This window comes from Salvelinus fontinalis, chromosome 20, assembly GCF_029448725.1.
Source record: "Salvelinus fontinalis isolate EN_2023a chromosome 20, ASM2944872v1, whole genome shotgun sequence".
In the NCBI taxonomy this organism is placed as follows: domain Eukaryota; kingdom Metazoa; phylum Chordata; class Actinopteri; order Salmoniformes; family Salmonidae; genus Salvelinus; species Salvelinus fontinalis.
In genome coordinates this window covers 39,867,728-39,888,515 of record NC_074684.1, presented here as the reverse complement: position 1 = coordinate 39,888,515, position 20,788 = coordinate 39,867,728, and the positions used below count along the sequence as shown (strand labels likewise).

The following is a 20,788-nucleotide window of genomic DNA, read 5'->3' as shown; positions in this document are numbered from 1 at the left end:
AAATCACTTGATGTTTTTGGAACTAGTGAATGTAACGTGCCAATGTAAACTCAGATTTTTTTATATAAATATGAACTTTATCAAACAAAACATGCATGTATTGTGTAACATGAAGTCCTATGAGTGTCATCTGATGAAGACCATCAAAGGTTAGTAATTAATTTTATCTCTATTTCTGCTTTTTGTGACTGCTATCTTTCGCTGGAAAAATGGCTGTGCTTATTGTGGTTTGGTGTGACCTAACATAATCGTTTGTAGTGCTTTCGCTGAAAAGCATATTTGAAATCGGACACTTTGGTAGGATTAACAACAAGATTACCTTTAAAATGGTATAAGACACATGTATGTTTGGGGAATTTTAATTATGAGATTTCTGTTGTTTGAATTTGGCGCCCTGCACTTTCACTGGCTGTTGTCATATCGGTCCCGTTAGCGGGATTCAGCCATATTAAGTACATGTAGGTAGAGTTATTAAAGTGACTATGCATAGATAATAACAGAGAGTAGCAGCAGTGTAAAATAGGGTGTGTGGGGCAATGCACATAGTCTGGGTAGCCGTTTGATTAGATGTTCAGGAGTCTTTTGGCTTGACGGTAGAAGCTATTTACATTTACATTTAGGTCATTTAGCAGACGCTCTTATCCAGAGCGACTTACAAGTACATACATTCATACTTTTTTGTACTGGCCCCCCGTGGGAATCGAACCCACAACCCTGGCGTTGCAAGCGCCATGCTCTACCAACTGAGCTACACGGGACCGTGTTAGAAGTCTCTTAGACCTAGACTTGGCGCTCCGGTACCGCTTGTCGTGGGGTAGCAGAGAGAACAGTCTATGACTTGGGTGGTCCTGTGTCTTTGACAATGTTTAGGGCCTTCCTCTGACACCGCCTGATATAGAGGCCCTGGATGGCAAGAAGCTTGGCCCCTGTAATGTCCCGGGTTGTACACACTACCCTCTGTAGTGCCTTGCGGTCGGAGGCCGAGCAGTTTCCATACCAGGCGGTGATGCAACCAGTCAGGACGCTCTCGATGGTGCAGCTGTCGAACCTTTTGAGGATCTGAGGACCGATGCCAAATCTTGTCAGTCTCCTGAGGGGGTATAGGTTTTGTCATGCCCTCTTCACAACTGTCTTGGTGTGCTTGGACCATTGTTAGTTTGTTGGTGATGAGGACGGCAAGGAACTTGAAGCTCTTAATACCTCAATTACCTCGACTAACCGGTGCCTCCGCCCATTGACTCGCTATTGTTATTTCACTGCTGCTCTTTAATTATTTGTTACTTTTATTTCTTATTCTTATTATTTAGGGTTATTGTTGGTTAAGCGCTTGTAAGTAACATTTCACTGTATTCGGCGCATGTGACTAATAACATTTGATTTGATCTATGGACAAAGTTGTCCCAATGCAATATTTTCCAGAATAGTATCTAAAACAACATATTCACCAATAAGGATTCACCCTGGGCGTGGTCTGGCACGTATAGTAAATGCATATAAATCAGTCATGGATATTTGTATTGAAACAAAACTTGTTCCAAACACTGTCAAAAGTCAACATCTGCAGCATTCAGATCGACCACACGGTGGCACTATAACGAGCTGTTTACATCTCTTGTTCTGTTTGACTCAGAGTGATGACATTTGGCACACATGCTCAGGGATATGAGTCTGGCTAATCTGTAAAGTATGGTTCCGTTTGACCGCAGGGGGGTGCTGTTGGACAGGAACAATAATTAATGCAAGCTCATTGGCTTATTGCGGCCATATTGTTTGAGCAAAAGTCTTCGAAAATATACATCCATAGATGCTATATACGAAATGTGGTGCCGATCGGTCTAGCAGTTCTGGAGAAGAAGTGGTTTAAAGTAGTCAAACTCATTAAAAATAGTTCACAATATGCATTATCTGTTTAATTTTGAGTTCTGATATTTGGCAAGCGTGGTAAGTAGCTCATTCTCATTCTAGGGCGATGTGTCCAATTTGTCTTGATGGTGGCAAAGTGGCCCTACAGCTTGAACCCCGGCTTTGCTGCTTGTAGATATATTTATTTAATTACATTTCGCAATAGTTTGGTGGTAGTTTAACTCAATTCAGAGTTCCTCTATCCAGTGTCTGTGTTATTTTGCCCATCTTAATCTTTTATTTTTAGTTTAAGATATGGCTTTTTCTTTGCAACTCTGCCTAGAAAGCCAGCATCCCAGAGTCGCCTCTTCACTGTTGACGTTGAGACTGGTGTTTTGCGGGTACTATTTTATGAAGCTGCCAGTTGAGGACTTGTGAGGCGTCTGTTTCTCAAACTAGACACTCTAAAGTACTTGTCCTCTTGCGCAGTTGTGCACCGGGGCCTCCCACTCCTCTTTCTATTCTGGTTAGGGCCAGTTTGCTCTGTTCTGTGAAGGGAGTAGTACACAGCTTTGTATCAGATCTTCAATTTCTTGGCAATTTCTCTCATGGAATAGCCTTCATTTCTCAGAACAAGAATACACTGACGAGTTTCAGAAGAAAATCCTTCGTTTCTGGCCATTTTGAGCCTGTAATCGAACCCACAAATGCTGACGCTCCAGACACTCAACTAGTCTAAAGAAGGCCAGTTTTATTGCTTCTTTAAATCAGGACAACAGTTTTCAGCTGTGCTAACATAATTGCAAAATGTTTTTTAATGATCAATTAGCCTTTTAAAATGATAAACTTTGATTAGCTAACACAACGTGTCAATGGAACACAGGTTGCTGTCATTTACAACATTAACTGAATAACTAACTAAATGTCTACACTGTATTTCTGATCAATTTGATGTTATTTTAATGGACCCAAAAAATGTGCTTTTCTTTAAAAAAAACAAGGACATTTCAAAGTGACCCCAAACGTTTGAATTTAGTGTACGTGTTCGTGAGTCTCACCTTTCCACAGAGGGGTCATGTTAGTCTGTAGCCCAAATGGCTCGTGCGCTACAGACAGAAGTTAACAGATCGGCTGTACCGACTTCAGACGAGTCCCAAGACGCGTGTGAGGGTCGTAGAGCAAAACGAAGAAGACCATCGCGTGAGTTTCATTATAGTTTGTATGCCAAACTGTTTGGACGCTACAGAAGATTTTGTGAGAAGACTGATTTTCGGGATGTCTCATTGCCAGACAAACACCGCTCTAGCCTTGTTACCATTCACCGCAGATGCGGAAGGGGGACATAGACGGGTGTGTTGGATTGAGACGCAGCCAACGCAAACAAACAGATATCACTAATGTTGGATTGAGACACAGCCAATGATAACAAACATGGTATCAAACACATCACGTGGTTTCCGTTCCTCCGCCGACTCCGTCCCTCCGCCCTCTCCGTTCCCCCGCCCACTCCGTTCCCCCGCTCACTCCGCCCACTCCGTCCCTCCGCCCACTCCGTCCCTCCGCCCACTCCGTCCCCCCGCCCACTCCGTCCCTCCGCCCACTCCGTCCCTCCGCCGACTCCGTCCCCCCGCCGACTCCGTCCCCCCGCCGACTCCGTCCCCCCGCCGACTCCGTCCCCCCGCCGACTCCGTCCCCCCGCCGACTCCGTCCCCCCGCCGACTCCGTTCCCCCGCCGACTCCGTCCCTCCGCCGTTCCTCCGCCCACTCCGTCCCCCCGCCCACTCCGTCCCCCCGCCCACTCCGTCCCCCCGCCGACTCCGTCCCCCCGCCGACTCCGTCCCCCCGCCGACTCCGTCCCTCCGCCGACTCCGTCCCTCCGCCGACTCCGTCCCTCCGCCCACTCCGTCCCCCCGCCCACTCCGTTCCCCCGCCGACTCCGTCCCCCCGCCGACTCCGTCCCCCCGCCGACTCCGTCCCCCCGCCGACTCCGTCCCCCCGCCGACTCCGTCCCCCCGCCGACTCCGCCGACTCTTGTGGATAATGAGTTGACCTGGTCAGAGGCGTTAGAGGAGGACATGGTGATATGATAACAGAGGGTGTGTGTGTACCTGGGTTGGGTGAGGGGGTGCCTTCCTGCCCCTGGCGTGTGGCCACAGGGTCATAGTCCTTCCCGTCGTAGTTGGCATCAAAAAACTTCTTAAACCATTGGATGAACTCAAAGTTATCCTGAAACCTCCCCTTCACCAGCCTCTCTACTGGGATGATCTGAGACAGAGAGACAGAGAGAGATACTTTAACCCTTCACCAGCCTCTCTACTGGTATTGTTGAGAAAGAGCGAGAGAGACAGAGGGGGGACACAGAGAGAAACAGAGGGGTGACACAGAGACAGAGGGAGGGGGGGGACAAAGACAGAGGGGGGGACAGAAAGACAGAGGGGGGGACAGCAAGACAGAGGGGGGGACAGCAAGACAGAGGGGGGGACAGAGAGACAGAGGGGGGGGACAGAGAGACAGAGGGGGGGGGACAGAGAGACAGAGGGGGGGAACAGAGAGACAGAGGGGGGGAACAGAGAGACAGAGGGGGGAACAGAGAGAGGGGGGGGGACAGAGACAGAGGGGGGGACAGAGACAGAGGGGGGGACAGAGACAGAGGGGGGGGACATAGAGACAGAGGGACACAGAGGAGGGACAGAGGGGGGGCACAGAGACAGAGGGGGGGGGCAGAGAGACAGAGGGGGGGGACAGAGAGACAGAGGGGGGGACAGAGAGACAGAGGGGGGGACAGAGAGACAGAGGGGGGGACAGAGAGACAGAGGGGGGACAGAGAGAGAGAGGGGGGAGGGGCAGAGAGACAGAGGGGGGGGGGCAGAGAGACAGAGGGGGGGACAGAGAGAGAGAGGGACACAGAGACAGAGGGGGGGACACAGAGAGAGAGGGGGGAGGGGCAGAGAGACAGGGGGGGGGCAGAGAGAGAGGGGGGAGGGCAGAGAGACAGATGGACACAGAGTCAGAGGGGGGGACACAGAGACAGAGGGGGGGACACAGAGACAGAGGGACACAGGCAGAGACAGAGGGACACAGAGAGACAGAGGGGGGGACAGAGAGACAGAGGGGGGGACAGAGAGACAGAGGGGAGGACAGAGCGAGAGAGGGGGGACACACAGAGAAGACAGGCTATGTGCACACTACCCACAAAATGAGGTGGAAACTGAGCTGGACTTCCTAACCTCCTGACAAATGTATGACCATATTAGAGACACATATTTCCCTCAGATTACTGGGGCTTATTTAAGTGATTTTTTAAAGAATAACCAGACATACTCTACTGACGGAAATAGGTCAATATCCTTCCAGGATACCTGGGCCAGGTCGATCAGCGAGCAGGCCTTTCTGAAGTGTTTTAGGGAACGTTTGACAGTGATGAGGAGTGGTCGTTTGACCGCGGGCCCAATTACGGACGCAGGCAATGAGGCAGTGATCGCTGAGATCCTGGTTGAAGACAGCAGAGGTGTATTTAGAGGGCAAGTTGGCAGCAGGGAGGTGTTTACGGATTTAGGGTTGTACCTGGTAGGTTCCATGATCATTTGTGTGAGGGCATCTAGTTTAGATCGTAGGACAGCTTGGGTGTTAAGCACATCCCAGTTTAGGTCACCTAACAAGTACAAACTCTGAAGATAAATGGGGGGCGATTAATTCACATATGGTGTCCAGGGCACATTTTAGGCAAGCCGGTTTATACAGTCGAGAACAAAAGTTTTGAGAATGACACAAATATTAATTTTCACACAGTCTACTGCCTCAGATTGTATGATGGCAATTTGCATATACTCCAGAATGTTATGAAGAGTGATCAGATGAATTGCAATTAATTTCAAAGTCCCTCTTTGCCATGCAAATGAACTGAATCACCAAAAAACATTTCCACTGCATTTCAGCCCTGCCACAAAAGGACCAGCTGACATCATGTCAGTGATTCTCTCGTTAACACAGGTGTGAGTGTTGACGAGGACAAGGCTGATGATCACTCTGTCATGCTGATTTGAGTTCGAATAACAGACTGGAAGCTTCAAAAGGAGGGTGGTGCTTGGAATCATTGTTCTTCCTCTGTCAACCATGGTTACCTGCAAGGAAACACATGCCGTTATCATTGATTTGCACAAAAAGGGCTTCACAGGCAAGGATATTGCTGCCAGTAAGATTGCACCTAAATCAACCATTTATCGGATCATCAAGAACTTCAAGGAGAGTGGTTCAAATGTTGTGAAGAAGGCTTCAGGGCGCTTAAGAAAGTCCAGCAAGCACCAGGACCGTCTCCTAAAATTGATTCATCTGCGGGATCGGGGCACCACCAGTACAGAGCTTGCTCAGGAATGGCAGCAGGCAGGTGTGAGTGCATCTGCACGCACAGTGAGGAGAAGACTTTTGGAGGATGGCCTGGTGTCAAGAAGGGCAGCAAAGAAGCCACTTCTCTCCAGGAAAAACATCAGGGACAGACTGATATTCTGCAAAAGGTACAGGGATTGGACTGCTGAGGACTGGGGTGGAGTCATTGTCTCTGATGAATCCCCTTTCCGATTGTTTGGGGCATCCGGAAAAAATCTTGTCCGGAGAAGACAAGGTGAGCGCTACCATCAGTCCTGTGTCATGCCAACAGTAAAGCATCCTGAGACCATTCATGTGTGGGGTTGCTTCTCAGCCAAGGGAGTGGACTCACTCACGGACTCACTCACAATTTTGCCTAAGAACACAGCCATGAATAAAGAATGGTACCAACACATCCTCAGAGAGCAACTTCTCCCAACCATCCAGGAACAGTTTGGTGACGAGCAATGCCTTTTCCAGCATGATGGAGCACCTTGCCATAAGGCAAAGTGATAACTAAGTGGCTCGGGGAACAAAACATCAATATTTTGGGTCCATGGCCAGGAAACTCCCCAGACCTTAATCCCATTGAGAACTTGTGGTCAATCCTCAAGAGGCGGGTGGACAAACAAAACCCCCACAAATTCTGACAAACTCCAAGCATTGATTATGCAAGAATGGGCTGCCATCAGTCAGGATGTGGCCCAGAAGTTAATTGACAGCATGCCAGGGCGGATTGCAGAGGTCTTGAAAAAGAAGGGTCAACACTGCAAATATTGACTCTTTGCATCAACTTCATGTAATTGTCAATAAAAGCCTTTGACACTTATGAAATGCTTGTAATTATACTTCAGTATTCCATAGTAACATCTGACAAAAGTATCTAAAGACACTGAAGCAGCAGACTTTGTGGAAATTAATACTTGTGTCATTCTCAAAACTTTTGGCCACGACTGTAGTTCCCTTTTCTATATATTTATGTTGGTCAACATTTTGAACAATCCATAATCCGCTTGGACTGGCAGACCGAGAGGTCAAGAGAGACAGAGCTGGTCCTGGACAAAGGTAAGGTGTCTCCTGGGTACTCGCAGTCAACACCTGGTCAAGGTAAGGTGTCTCCTGGGTACTCGCAGTCAACACCTGGTCAAGGTAAGGTGTCTCCTGGGTACTCGCAGTCAACACCTGGTCAAGGTAAGGTGTCTCCTGGGTACTCGCAGTCAACACCTGGTCAAGGTAAGGTGTCTCCTGGGTACTCGCAGTCAACACCTGGTCAAGGTAAGGTGTCTCCTGGGTACTCGCAGTCAACACCTGGTCAAGGTAAGGTGTCTCCTGGGTACTCGCAGTCAACACCTGGTCAAGGTAAGGTGTCTCCTGGGTACTCGCAGTCAACACCTGGACATATAGGCTTGCTTCTCCCATCTACACACACGGAGTCCGGTTACAGAACACTTAGACAAGCCTAGAACCTCTAGACTTAGCGAGTACAGTGCTAACAGTAGAACTAATAGTTTTCCATTAATATTGTCAAAAAAGCTACAAAAACATTGAGAATTTGAGTCATGAATTTAGCGAGGACTGTGTGGGAGTGGTCTGAGTAAGAGGTGTAATTGGAGGGATATGTAACCTGAAAACGAGCTGTTATTGGTCCTTTTGCATGGCCCGGTGTACCAGGTGGGTTTCACGTCAGTATCAATGGAATGGTCTAAAATGTGCACCCTGCAAAATGAACTGACCCAGAAGAGGTTTGGAATTCTTTGTCATTGGCCTATTAACTTATGATGTCACCAGGCAAGCCAAAACTCCACCCATTTAAAACCGTCTGATCAGAAGGTCCTGTGTAGATAGTTTCTGGATGAAAATACAATCAGGAAATAACACTGATCACATGTTTCTGTTTCAAACTTGTACAGTGTTAGTTTCAACAGCTGTTGTACAAGATGATACAAAAAAAAAGACAAAGGAAAACAGAACTTGGACTGCACTGGGCCTTTCATTGATGATGAACCTTGTCTACGCCCGTCCTCTTGAAGGAGGGCTGGTAGGTAGGGGTGGGTGTGTGTGTGTGTGTGTGTGTGTGTGTGTGTGTGTGTGTGTGTGTGTGTGTGTGTGTGTACCTTGTCTACGCCCATTCTCTTGAAGGAGGGCTTGTGTGTGTGTGTGTGTGTGTGTGTGTGTGTGTGTGTGTGTGTGTGTGTGTGTGTGTGTGTGTGTGTGTGTGTGTGTGTGTGTGTACCTTGTCTACGCCCATTCTCTTGAAGGAGGCCTGTAGGACCTTGAAGTTGTTGATGAACTCATGTTCCAGCCGGGCTGCGAACTTCACCTTCTTCAGCAGGACACAGCCAGGGAACAGCATGTCCATGAACTGACAATACACTGCACCTACACACACAGTTATAAACAATACACTGCACCTACACACACAGTTATAAACAATACACTGCACCTACACACACAGTTATAAACAATACACTGCACCTACACACACAGTTATAAACAATACACTGCACCTACACACACAGCTATAAACAATACACTGCACCCACACACAGTTATAAACAATACACTGCACCTACACACAGCTATACACAATACACTGCACCTACACACAGCTATACACAATACACTGCACCTACACACAGCTATACACAATACACTGCACCTACACACAGCTATACACAATACACTGCACCTACACACACAGTTATAAACAATACACTGCACCTACACACACAGTTATAAACAATACACTGCACCTACACACACAGCTATACACAATACACTGCACCTACACAGCTATACACAATACACTGCACCTACACACAGCTATACACAATACACTGCACCTACACACAGCTATACACAATACACTGCACCTACACACAGCTATACACAATACACTGCACCTACACACAGCTATACACAATACACTGCACCTACACACAGCTATACACAATACACTGCACCTACACACAGCTATACACAATACACTGCACCTACACACAGCTATAAACAATACACTGCACCTACACACAGCTATACACAATACACTGCACCTACACACAGCTATACACAATACACTGCACCTACACACAGCTATACATAATACACTGCACCTACACACAGCTATACACAATACACTGCACCTACACACAGCTATACACAATACACTGCACCTACACACAGCTATACACAATACACTGCACCTACACACAGCTATACACAATACACTGCACCTACACACAGCTATACACAATACACTGCACCTACACACAGCTATACACAATACACTGCACCTACACACAGCTATACACAATACACTGCACCTACACACAGCTATACACAATACACTGCACCTACACACAGCTATACACAATACACTGCACCTACACACAGCTATACATAATACACTGCACCTACACACAGCTATACACAATACACTGCACCTACACACAGCTATAAACAATACACTGCACCTACACACAGCTATACATAATACACTGCACCTACACACAGCTATACACAATACACTGCACCTACACACAGCTATACACAATACACTGCACCTACACAGCTATACACAATACACTGCACCTACACAGCTATACACAATACACTGCACCCACACACAGCTATACACAATACACTGCACCTACACACAGCTATAAACAATACACTGCACCTACACAGCTATACACAATACACTGCACCTACACAGCTATAAACAATACACTGCACCTACACACAGCTATACACAATACACTGCACCTACACACAGCTATACACAATACACTGCACCCACACACAGCTATACACAATACACTGCACCTACACACAGCTATAAACAATACACTGCACCTACACAGCTATACACAATACACTGCACCTACACAGCTATAAACAATACACTGCACCCACACACAGCTATACACAATACACTGCACCTACACACAGCTATAAACAATACACTGCACCTACACACAGCTATAAACAATACACTGCACCTACACACAGCTATAAACAATACACTGCACCTACACACAGCTATAAACAATACACTGCACCTACACACAGCCAGGGAACAGCATGTCCATGAACTGACAATACACTGCACCTACACACACAGCTATAAACAATACACTGCACCTACACACAGCTATAAACAATACACTGCACCTACACAACATCTAGAAGTTAGCATATCATTCATTATGACAATCTCAATGATTGAAATGTTACCTGAACACAGCTGTTCTATCTTGGTGTAGGTGAGCCGTAGAGAGTCATTGACCCAGGACAGCATCTCATGACGACTCAGGTTCTCCAGAGCCGAAGAGATGGAGAATACATTCACCGCCATCACCCTGCAACACACAAGCAAGCAGGCAGGCAGGCAGGCAGGCAGGCAGACAGGCAGGCAGACAGGCAGGCAGACAGGCAGGCAGACAGGCAGGCAGGCAGGCAGACAGGCACAAACAGAGTTTAAGATTATATTACATTATTAGTCATGAATGGTTAAAAACACAATCCTTTTATGTTAAATCTCATGTTTGAGAACAAGGTTAAACATAATTGAATTACAAACACCTAAGGGCGCGCGCACACACACACACACACACGCGCACAAGGCTCTTAGAGACACGAGAGAGAAAGAGACAGAAACAGAGGGGTGGAGAGAGAGAGGGGGGGACCGAGAGAGAGGGGGGAGAGAGAGAGAGGGGGGAGAGAGAGGGAAAGAGGGAGAGAGAGGGAAAGAGGGAGAGAGGGAGAGAGAAGAGCGGGAGGAGAGAGAGAGACAGAGGGAGAGGGGGGAGAGAGACAGAGAGAGAGAGACAGACAGAGGGAGAGGGGGGAGAGAGAGAGAGAGGGGGAGAGAGAGGGAAAGAGGGAGAGAGAGGGAGCGAGAGGGAGGGAGAGAGAAGAGCGGGAGGAGAGAGAGAGACAGAGGGAGAGGGAGGAGAGAGAGACAGAGAGAGAGAGAGAGAGAGAGACAGAGGGAGAGGGGGAGAGAGAGAGAGGTAGAGAGAGGGGAGAGAGAGGGGGGAGAGAGAGAGAGAGACAGAGACAGCGTGAGAGGGGGGAGAGAGAGACAGAGGTAGAGAGAGAGAGACAGAGAGAGAGAGAGAGACAGAGAGATAGAGAGAGAGAGAGAGGGGGAGAGAGAGGGAAAGAGGGAGAGAGAGGGAGCGAGAGAGAAGAGCGGGAGGAGAGAGAGAGACAGAGGGAGAGGGGGGAGAGAGAGAGGTAGAGAGAGGGGGGAGAGAGAGAGAGAGACAGAGACAGCGTGAGAGGGGGGAGAGAGAGACAGAGAGAGAGAGAGAGAGAGAGAGGGAGAGAGAGAGAGAGACAGAGGTAGAGAGAGAGAGAGAGACAGAGGGAGAGAGAGAGAGAGAGAGAGAGAGAGAGAGAGACAGAGGGAGAGAGAGAGAGGGAGAGAGAGAGACAGAGGTAGAGAGAGACAGAGAGATAGAGAGAGAGACAGAGGGAGAGAGAGAGACAGAGGTAGAGGGGGGCTAATGAGCTCCTGAGTTCTAACAAACCAAAACCTGCAGAAGAAACACAGCGCAACCTGTAAATACCATCCAACACTGAGTGAGTAATATTCAGTCTGAACCTGGAAATACCATCCATCACAACACTGAGTGAGTAATATTCAGTCTGAACCTGGAAATACCTTCCAACACTGAGTGAGTAATGTTCAGTCTGAACCTGGAAATACCTTCCAACACTGAGTGAGTAATATTCAGTCTGGACCTGGAAATACTATCCAACAACACTGAGTGAGTAATATTCAGTCTGAACCTGGAAATACCATCCAACACAACACTGAGTGAGTAACGTTCAGTCTGAACCTGGAAATACCATCCATCACAACACTGAGTGAGTAACGTTCAGTCTGAACCTGGAAATACCATCCAACACAACACTGAGTGAGTAATGTTCAGTCTGAACCTGGAAATACCATCCAACACTGAGTGAGTAATATTCAGTCTGAACCTGGAAATACCATCCAACACAACACTGAGTGAGTAATATTCAGTCTGAACCTGGAAATACCATCCAACACAACACTGAGTGAGTAATATTCAGTCTGAACCTGGAAATACCATCCAACACTGAGTGAGTAATATTCAGTCTGAACCTGGAAATACCATCCAACACAACACTGAGTGAGTAATATTCAGTCTGAACCTGGAAATACCATCCATCACAACACTGAGTGAGTAATATTCAGTCTGAACCTGGAAATACCTTCCAACACAACACTGAGTGAGTAATGTTCAGTCTGAACCTGGAAATACCATCCAACACTGAGTGAGTAATGTTCAGTCTGAACCTGGAAATACCATCCAACACTGAGTGAGTAATATTCAGTCTGAACCTGGAAATACCATCCAACACTGAGTGAGTAATATTCAGTCTGAACCTGGAAATACCATCCAACACTGAGTGAGTAATGTTCAGTCTGAACCTGGAAATACCATCCAACACTGAGTGAGTAATGTTCAGTCTGAACCTGGAAATACCATCCAACACTGAGTGAGTAATATTCAGTCTGAACCTGGAAATACCATCCAACACTGAGTGAGTAATATTCAGTCTGAACCTGGAAATACCATCTAACACTGAGTGAGTAATGTTCAGTCTGAACCTGGAAATACCATCCATCACAACACTGAGTGAGTAATATTCAGTCTGAACCTGGAAATACCTTCCAACACAACACTGAGTGAGTAATGTTCAGTCTGAACCTGGAAATACCATCCAACACTGAGTGAGTAATGTTCAGTCTGAACCTGGAAATACCATCCAACACTGAGTGAGTAATATTCAGTCTGAACCTGGAAATACCATCCAACACTGAGTGAGTAATATTCAGTCTGAACCTGGAAATACCATCCAACACTGAGTGAGTAATGTTCAGTCTGAACCTGGAAATACCATCCAACACTGAGTGAGTAATGTTCAGTCTGAACCTGGAAATACCATCCAACACTGAGTGAGTAATATTCAGTCTGAACCTGGAAATACCATCCAACACTGAGTGAGTAATATTCAGTCTGAACCTGGAAATACCATCTAACACTGAGTGAGTAATGTTCAGTCTGAACCTGGAAATACCATCCAACACTGAGTGAGTAATATTCAGTCTGAACCTGGAAATACCATCCATCACAACACTGAGTGAGTAACGTTCAGTCTGAACCTGGAAATACCATCCAACACTGAGTGAGTAACGTTCAGTCTGAACCTGGAAATACCATCCAACACAACACTGAGTGAGTAATATTCAGTCTGAACCTGGAAATACCATCCAACACAACACTGAGTGAGTAATATTCAGTCTGAACCTGGAAATACCATCCAACACAACACTGAGTAAGTAATATTCAGTCTGAACCTGGAAATACCATCCAACACAACACTGAGTGAGTAATATTCAGTCTGAACCTGGAAATACCTTCCAACACAACACTGAGTGAGTAATGTTCAGTCTGAACCTGGAAATACCATCCAACACTGAGTGAGTAATGTTCAGTCTGAACCTGGAAATACCATCCAACACTGAGTGAGTAATATTCAGTCTGAACCTGGAAATACCATCCAACACTGAGTGAGTAATATTCAGTCTGAACCTGGAAATACCATCCAACACTGAGTGAGTAATGTTCAGTCTGAACCTGGAAATACCATCCAACACTGAGTGAGTAATGTTCAGTCTGAACCTGGAAATACCATCCAACACTGAGTGAGTAATATTCAGTCTGAACCTGGAAATACCATCCAACACTGAGTGAGTAATATTCAGTCTGAACCTGGAAATACCATCTAACACTGAGTGAGTAATGTTCAGTCTGAACCTGGAAATACCATCCAACACTGAGTGAGTAATATTCAGTCTGAACCTGGAAATACCATCCATCACAACACTGAGTGAGTAATGTTCAGTCTGAACCTGGAAATACCATCCAACACTGAGTGAGTAACGTTCAGTCTGAACCTGGAAATACCATCCAACACAACACTGAGTGAGTAATATTCAGTCTGAACCTGGAAATACCATCCAACACAACACTGAGTAAGTAATATTCAGTCTGAACCTGGAAATACCATCCAACACAACACTGAGTGAGTAATATTCAGTCTGAACCTGGAAATACCATCCAACACAACACTGAGTGAGTAATATTCAGTCTGAACCTGGAAATACCATCCAACACAACACTGAGTGAGTAATATTCAGTCTGAACCTGGAAATACCATCCAACACAACATTGAGTGAGTAATGTTCAGTCTGAACCTGGAAATACCATCCAACACAACACTGAGTGAGTAATATTCAGTCTGAACCTGGAAATACCATCCAACACAACACTGAGTGAGTAATGTTCAGTCTGAACCTGGAAATACCATCCAACACTGAGTGAGTAATATTCAGTCTGAACCTGGAAATACCTTCCAACACAACACTGAGTGAGTAATATTCAGTCTGAACCTGGAAATACCATCCAACACAACACTGAGTGAGTAATAATCAGTCTGAACCTGGAAATACCATCCAACACTGAGTGAGTAATGTTCAGTCTGAACCTGGAAATACCATCCAACACTGAGTGAGTAATATTCAGTCTGAACCTGGAAATACCATCCAACACTGAGTGAGTAATATTCAGTCTGAACCTGGAAATACCTTCCAACACAACACTGAGTGAGTAATATTCAGTCTGAACCTGGAAATACCATCCAACACTGAGTGAGTAACGTTCAGTCTGGACCTGTAAATACCATCCAACACAACACTGAGTGAGTAACGTTCAGTCTGAACCTGGAAATACCATCCAACACAACACTGAGTGAGTAATGTTCAGTCTGAACTTGGAAATACCATCCAACACTGAGTGAGTAATATTCAGTCTGAACCTGGAAATACCATCCATCACAACACTGGGTGAGTAATGTTCAGTCTGAACCTACTTCTGAAGCCAAAAAGTAAAAGACAACCTCTAGGTAATGTTGTTATATAAAGTAAATAAGGCTACTAAGCTACCAAGCTGCTAGGACAGAACTGACCTGACGGCACCTCCCTCCTTTGGCCGCCTTTCCTTCCAGTTCTCAGCTGCCAATGACTGGAATGAATTGCAAAAATCGCTGAAGCTGGAGACTTATATTTCCCTCATTAACTCTAAACATCAGCTATCTGAGCAGCTAACCGATCGCTGCAGCTGTACATAGTCCATCTGTAGATAGCCCAGCCAATCTACCTATCTCATCCCCATATTGTTTTTATTTACATTCCTGCTCTTTTGCACACCAGTATCACTACTTACACACCATCATCTGCTCATATATCATTCTAGTGTTAACTTCTTTGGTGTAGGGGGCAGTATTTTCATGTCCGGATGAAAAGCGTGCCCAGAGTAAACTACCTGCTACTCAGGCCCTGAGGCTAGGATATGCATATTATTAGTAGATCTGGATAGAAAACACTCTGAAGTTTCTAAAACTGTTTGAATGATGTCTGAGTGTAACAGAACTCATATGGCAGGCGGAAACCTGAGAAAAATCCAACCAGGAAGTGGGAAATCTGAGGTTTGTAGTTTTTCAAGTGTTTGCCTATCCAAGATACAGTGTCTATGGGGTCAGATTGCACTTCCTAAGGCTTCCACTAGATGTCAACAGTCGTTAGAACGTTGTTTCATGCTTCTACTGTGAAAGGGGGGCGAATAAGAGCTGTTTGGACCAGTGGTCAGGCTGAAAGCCTTTAGTTTAGTCACGCGCGCAGCCATGAGCACGAGCTCCGTTCCCTTTTCATTTCTAAAGACAAAGGAATTGTCCGGTTGGAATATTATTGAAGATTTATGATAAAAACATCCTAAAGATTGATTCTATACATCGTTTGACATGTTTCTACAAACTGTAATGGAACTTTTTTGACTTTTCGTCTGGACTTGTGCATTTGGATTACTGGACTAAACGCGCAAACAAAAAGGAGGTATTTAGACATAAAGATGAACTTTATCGAACAAAACGAACATTTGTTGTCTAACATGGAGACCTGGGAGTGCCATCAGATGAAGATCATCAAAGGTAAGTGATTAATTTTAATGCTATTTCTGACTTTTGTGACACCTCTCCCTGGTTGGATAATGGCTGTAAGGTTTTCTGTGGCTAGGCGCTGACCTAACATAATCGCATGGTGTGCTTTCGCAGTAAAGCCTTTTTGAAATCGGACAATGTGGTTGGATTTACAAGAAGTTTATCTTTAAAATGGTGTATAATACTTGTATTTTTGAGGAATTTTAATTATGGGATTTCTGTTGTTTTGAATTTGTGGCCCTGCAATTTCACTGGCTGTTGTCGAGGTGGGACGCTTGTACCAGAGAGGTTAATCTGATCAATTGTAACTACTTCGCTACTATGGCCTATTTATTGCCTACCTCCTCACGCCATTTGCGCACACTGTACATATACTTTTTCCCCCTATTGTGTTATTGACTGTACGCTTGTTTATCCCATGTGTAACTCTGTGTTGTTGTTTGTGCCGCACTGCTTTGCTTTGTGTGAAAATTCTTGAGTCCAACAATGGCAGGACAGTCTACTATCTCATCTCATACAAGGTCTGAGGTCATCTGCCTTTGGCCTAAAGAGCAGGAACCTGGACTTCATCAAAGAAATTGGAAATACAGACATTGTCATCCTACAAGAAACCTGGTATGTAGGAGATGGATCCACTGGTTGTCCTCTAGGTTACAGAGAGCTGGTAGTCCCATCCACCACACTACCAGGTGGGTGGTATAGAGGAGACGGACCCACTGGTTGTCCTCTAGGTTACAGAGAGCTGGTAGTCCCATCCACCACACTACCAGGTGTGAAACAGGGAAGAGACTCAGGGGGTATGCTAATTTGGTATAGAGCAGACCTAACCCACTCTATTAAATTAATCAAACAGGAACATTTTACATCTGGCTAGAAATGAATGAGGAAATGATCTCAGAGAAAAATGTCCTCGTGTGCTACCTATATCCCCCACTAGAATCCCCTTTAATGAAGACAGCTTCTCCATCCTACTGTATATCCCCCCACTAGAATCCCCATACGTTAATGAAGACAGCTTCTCCAGATTTCCAGACCCAGGGACATGAACTATTCTGTGGCGACCTAAATGTGAAAACTGGACAAGAACCTGACACCCTCAGCACACAGGGGGACAAACACCTACCTGGAGGTGACAGCATTCCCTCCCCCATATACCCCCCTCAGCACACAGGGGGACAAACACCTGCCTGGAGGTGACAGCATTCCCTCCCCCATATGCCCCCCTAGGCACAACTACGACAACATAACCAACAAAAACGGGTCACAACTCCTGCAGCTCTGTCGCACTCTGGGTATGTACATCGTCAATGGTAGGCTTCGAGGGGACTCCTATGGTAGGTTCACCTATAGCTCATCTCTTGGCAGTAGTACTGTAGACTACTTTATCACTGACCTCAACCCAGAGTCTCTCAGTGTTCAGTCAGCCCACTGACACCCCTATCAGATCACAGCAAAATCACAGTCTACTTGAACAGAGCAATACTCAATCATGAGGCATCAAAGCTAGGGATGCACAATATATATCGGTAAGCATATCGGAATCGGACGATATTAGCTAAAATGCCAACATCGGCATTGGCACGATGTCTAGGTTAACGCCAATGTGCAAATCGATGTCAAAGCTGACATGCATACCTATATAACATAGGTAGATGAGGTCATGTCAAAGCTGACATGCATACCTATATAACATAGGTAGATGAGGTAATGCCAAAGCTGACATGAATACCTATATAACGTAGGTAGATGAGGTAATGCCAAAGCTGACATGAATACCTATATAACATAGGTAGATGAGGTCATGTCAAAGCTGACATGAATACCTATATAACGTAGGTAGATGAGGTACATACCTATGTAACATAGGTAGATGAGGTAATGTCGCCATGAGAAATACATCGCTAAACATACAACACAGCATTCCTAACCCACAACGTCTGCTGTTGTGGACCGAACAGTCAACAAGTCCAGCAGTCATTTGAAAGAGTGAGAACATATCAGCGAGACAACCCAAAAGGTGAAATCCATTAGTACCGAGATAATGGAATTCATTGCCCTTGACAATCAACCGTCCTCCTCCGTGGATGATGTTGGCTTTCGCCGACTGGTCGAACACCTCGAGGTCCGGTACACACTACCAAGTAGGCGCTATTTTTTCCGATGTTGCCCTACCGGAGTTCCACAGTAGTGTTGAACCGTACATCCATGAGCTACATGGTATGGGCGTCACTGCCATTAGCTGTCACAACTGACATTTGGACCAGCGATGTCAGCCCCATGAGTATGCTAAGTTTGACAGCACAGTGGGTCAACAAGGTCTCAGTTAAAGCATACAAGTGAAACAGCACCTCTCTGTCTCAGTATGTGTAGACCATGTATCTGATGCTGTCTGGACAGTGAAACAGCACCTCTCTGTCTCAGTATGTGTAGACCATGTATCTGATGCTGTATGGACAGTGAAACAGCACCTCTCTGTCTCAGTATGTGTAGACCATGTATCTGATGCTGTCTGGACAGTGAAACAGCACCTCTCTGTCTCTCTATGTGTAGACCATGTATCTGATGCTGTATGGACAGTGAAACAGCACCTCTCTGTCTCAGTATGTGTAGACCATCTATCTGATGCTGTCTCTGTATGTGTAGACCATGTATAGAGCGTAGGGGCGGCAGGTCGCCTAGTGGTTAGAGGGGGAGGCAGGTAGCCTAGTGGTTAGAGGGGGAGGCAGGTAGCCTAGTGGTTAGAGGGGGAGGCAGGTAGCCTAGTGGTTAGAGGGGGAGGCAGGTAGCCTAGTGGTTAGAGGGGGAGGCAGGTAGCCTAGTGGTTAGAGGGGGGAGGCAGGTAGCCTAGTGGTTAGAGGGGGGAGGCAGGTAGCCTAGTGGTTAGAGGGGGAGGCAGGTAGCCTAGTGGTTAGAGCGTAGGGACGGCAGGTAGCCTAGTGGTTAGAGCGTAGGGACGGCAGGTAGCCTAGTGGTTAGAGGGGGAGGCAGGTAGCCTAGTGGTTAGAGGGGGAGGCAGGTAGCCTAGTGGTTAGAGGGGGGAGGCAGGTAGCCTAGTGGTTAGAGGGGGGAGGCAGGTAGCCTAGTGGTTAGAGGGAGAGGCAGGTAGCCTAGTGGTTAGAGGGGGAGGCAGGTAGCCTAGTGGTTAGAGCGTAGGGGCGGCAGGTAGCCTAGTGGTTAGAGGGGGGAGGCAGGTAGCCTAGTGGTTAGAGGAGGGAGGCAGGTAGCCTAGTGGTTAGAGGGGGGAGGCAGGTAGCCTAGTGGTTAGAGGGGGAGGCAGGTAGCCTAGTGGTTAGAGGGGGAGGCAGGTAGCCTAGTGGTTAGAGGGAGAGGCAGGTAGCCTAGTGGTTAGAGGGGGGTGGCAGGTAGCCTAGTGGTTAGAGGGGGGAGGCAGGTAGTCTAGTGGTTAGAGGGGGGAGGCAGGTAGCCTAGTGGTTAGAGGGGGGAGGCAGGTAGCCTAGTGGTTAGAGGGGGGAGGCAGGTCGCCTAGTGGTTAGAGGGGGGAGGCAGGTAGCCTAGTGGTTAGAGGGGGAGGCAGGTAGCCTAGTGGTTAGAGGGGGGAGGCAGGTAGCCTAGTGGTTAGAGGGGGAGGCAGGTAGCCTAGTGGTTAGAGTGTAGAGGCAGCAGGTAGCCTAGTGGTTAGAGTGGGAGGTAGGTAGCCTAGTGGTTAGAGGGGGCGGCAGGTAGCCTAGTGGTTAGAGGGGGCGGCAGGTAGCCTAGTGGTTAGAGGGGGCGGCAGGTAGCCTAGTGGTTAGAGGGGGAGGCAGGTAGCCTAGTGGTTAGAGTGTAGAGGCAGCAGGTAGCCTAGTGGTTAGAGTGGGAGGTAGGTAGCCTAGTGGTTAGAGGGGGCGGCAGGTAGCCTAGTGGTTAGAGGGGGCGGCAGGTAGCCTAGTGGTTAGAGGGGGAGGCAGGTAGCCTAGTGGTTAGAGTGTAGGGACGGCAGGTAGCCTAGTGGTTAGAGTGTAGAGGCAGCAAGGTAGCCTAGTGGTTAGAGGGGGAGGCAGGTAGCCTAGTGGTTAGAGGGGGCGGCAGGTAGCCTAGTGGTTAGAGGGGGCGGCAGGTAGCCTAGTGGTTAGAGTGTAGAGGCAGCAGGTAGCCTAGTGGTTAGAGGGGGAGGCAGGTAGCCTAGTGGTTAGAGGGGGAGGCAGGTAGCCTAGTGGTTAGAGGGGGGAGGCAGGTCGCCTAGTGGTTAGAGGGGGGAGGCAGGTAGCCTAGTGGTTAGAGGGGGAGGCAGGTAGCCTAGTGGTTAGAGCGTAGGGACGGCAGGTCGCCTAGTGGTTAGAGGGGGAGGCAGGTAGCCTAGTGGTTAGAGGGGGGAGGCAGGTAGCCTAGTGGTTAGAGGGGGAGGCAGGTAGCCTAGTGGTTAGAGGGGGAGGCAGGTAGCCTAGTGGTTAGAGGGGGGAGGCAGGTAGCCTAGTGGTTAGAGGGGGGAGGCAGGTAGCCTAGTGGTTAGAGGGGGGTGGCAGGTAGCCTAGTGGTTAGAGCGTGGGGA

General features: G+C 47.2%; 2 protein-coding genes across 5 annotated transcripts in view; both read right to left on the bottom strand.

Moving 5' to 3' along the window:
* Positions 1–20,788, bottom strand: part of LOC129817822 (microtubule-associated protein RP/EB family member 3-like) — a 51,781-nt gene that overhangs the window by 18,888 nt on the left and 12,105 nt on the right. For all 4 annotated transcript variants that reach the window (XM_055873396.1, XM_055873397.1, XM_055873398.1 and 1 more), the window contains 3 exons: positions 10,441–10,565; positions 8,438–8,583; positions 3,951–4,107 (listed from right to left, as the gene is read on the bottom strand). In XM_055873396.1, coding sequence (XP_055729371.1) covers positions 3,951–4,107; positions 8,438–8,583; positions 10,441–10,561 — 424 coding nt within the window. In that variant the 5' untranslated portion in view covers positions 10,562–10,565. The remainder of the gene's footprint in view (positions 1–3,950; positions 4,108–8,437; positions 8,584–10,440; positions 10,566–20,788) is intronic.
* Positions 10,580–18,859, bottom strand: LOC129817821 (uncharacterized). The gene is made up of 2 exons (XM_055873394.1): positions 12,299–18,859; positions 10,580–12,198 (listed from the first exon to the last, which is right to left on the bottom strand). The coding sequence occupies exon 2, from the start codon at positions 11,830–11,832 to the stop codon at positions 10,834–10,836; it is 999 nt and encodes a 332-aa protein (XP_055729369.1). The 5' UTR covers positions 11,833–12,198; positions 12,299–18,859; the 3' UTR covers positions 10,580–10,833.

Bases quoted from the DNA above. Each gene is read 5' to 3' on its own strand.
- LOC129817821 (XM_055873394.1), bottom strand. From the start codon at position 11,832: ATGGATGGTATTTCCAGGTTCAGACTGAATATTACTCACTCAGTGTTG.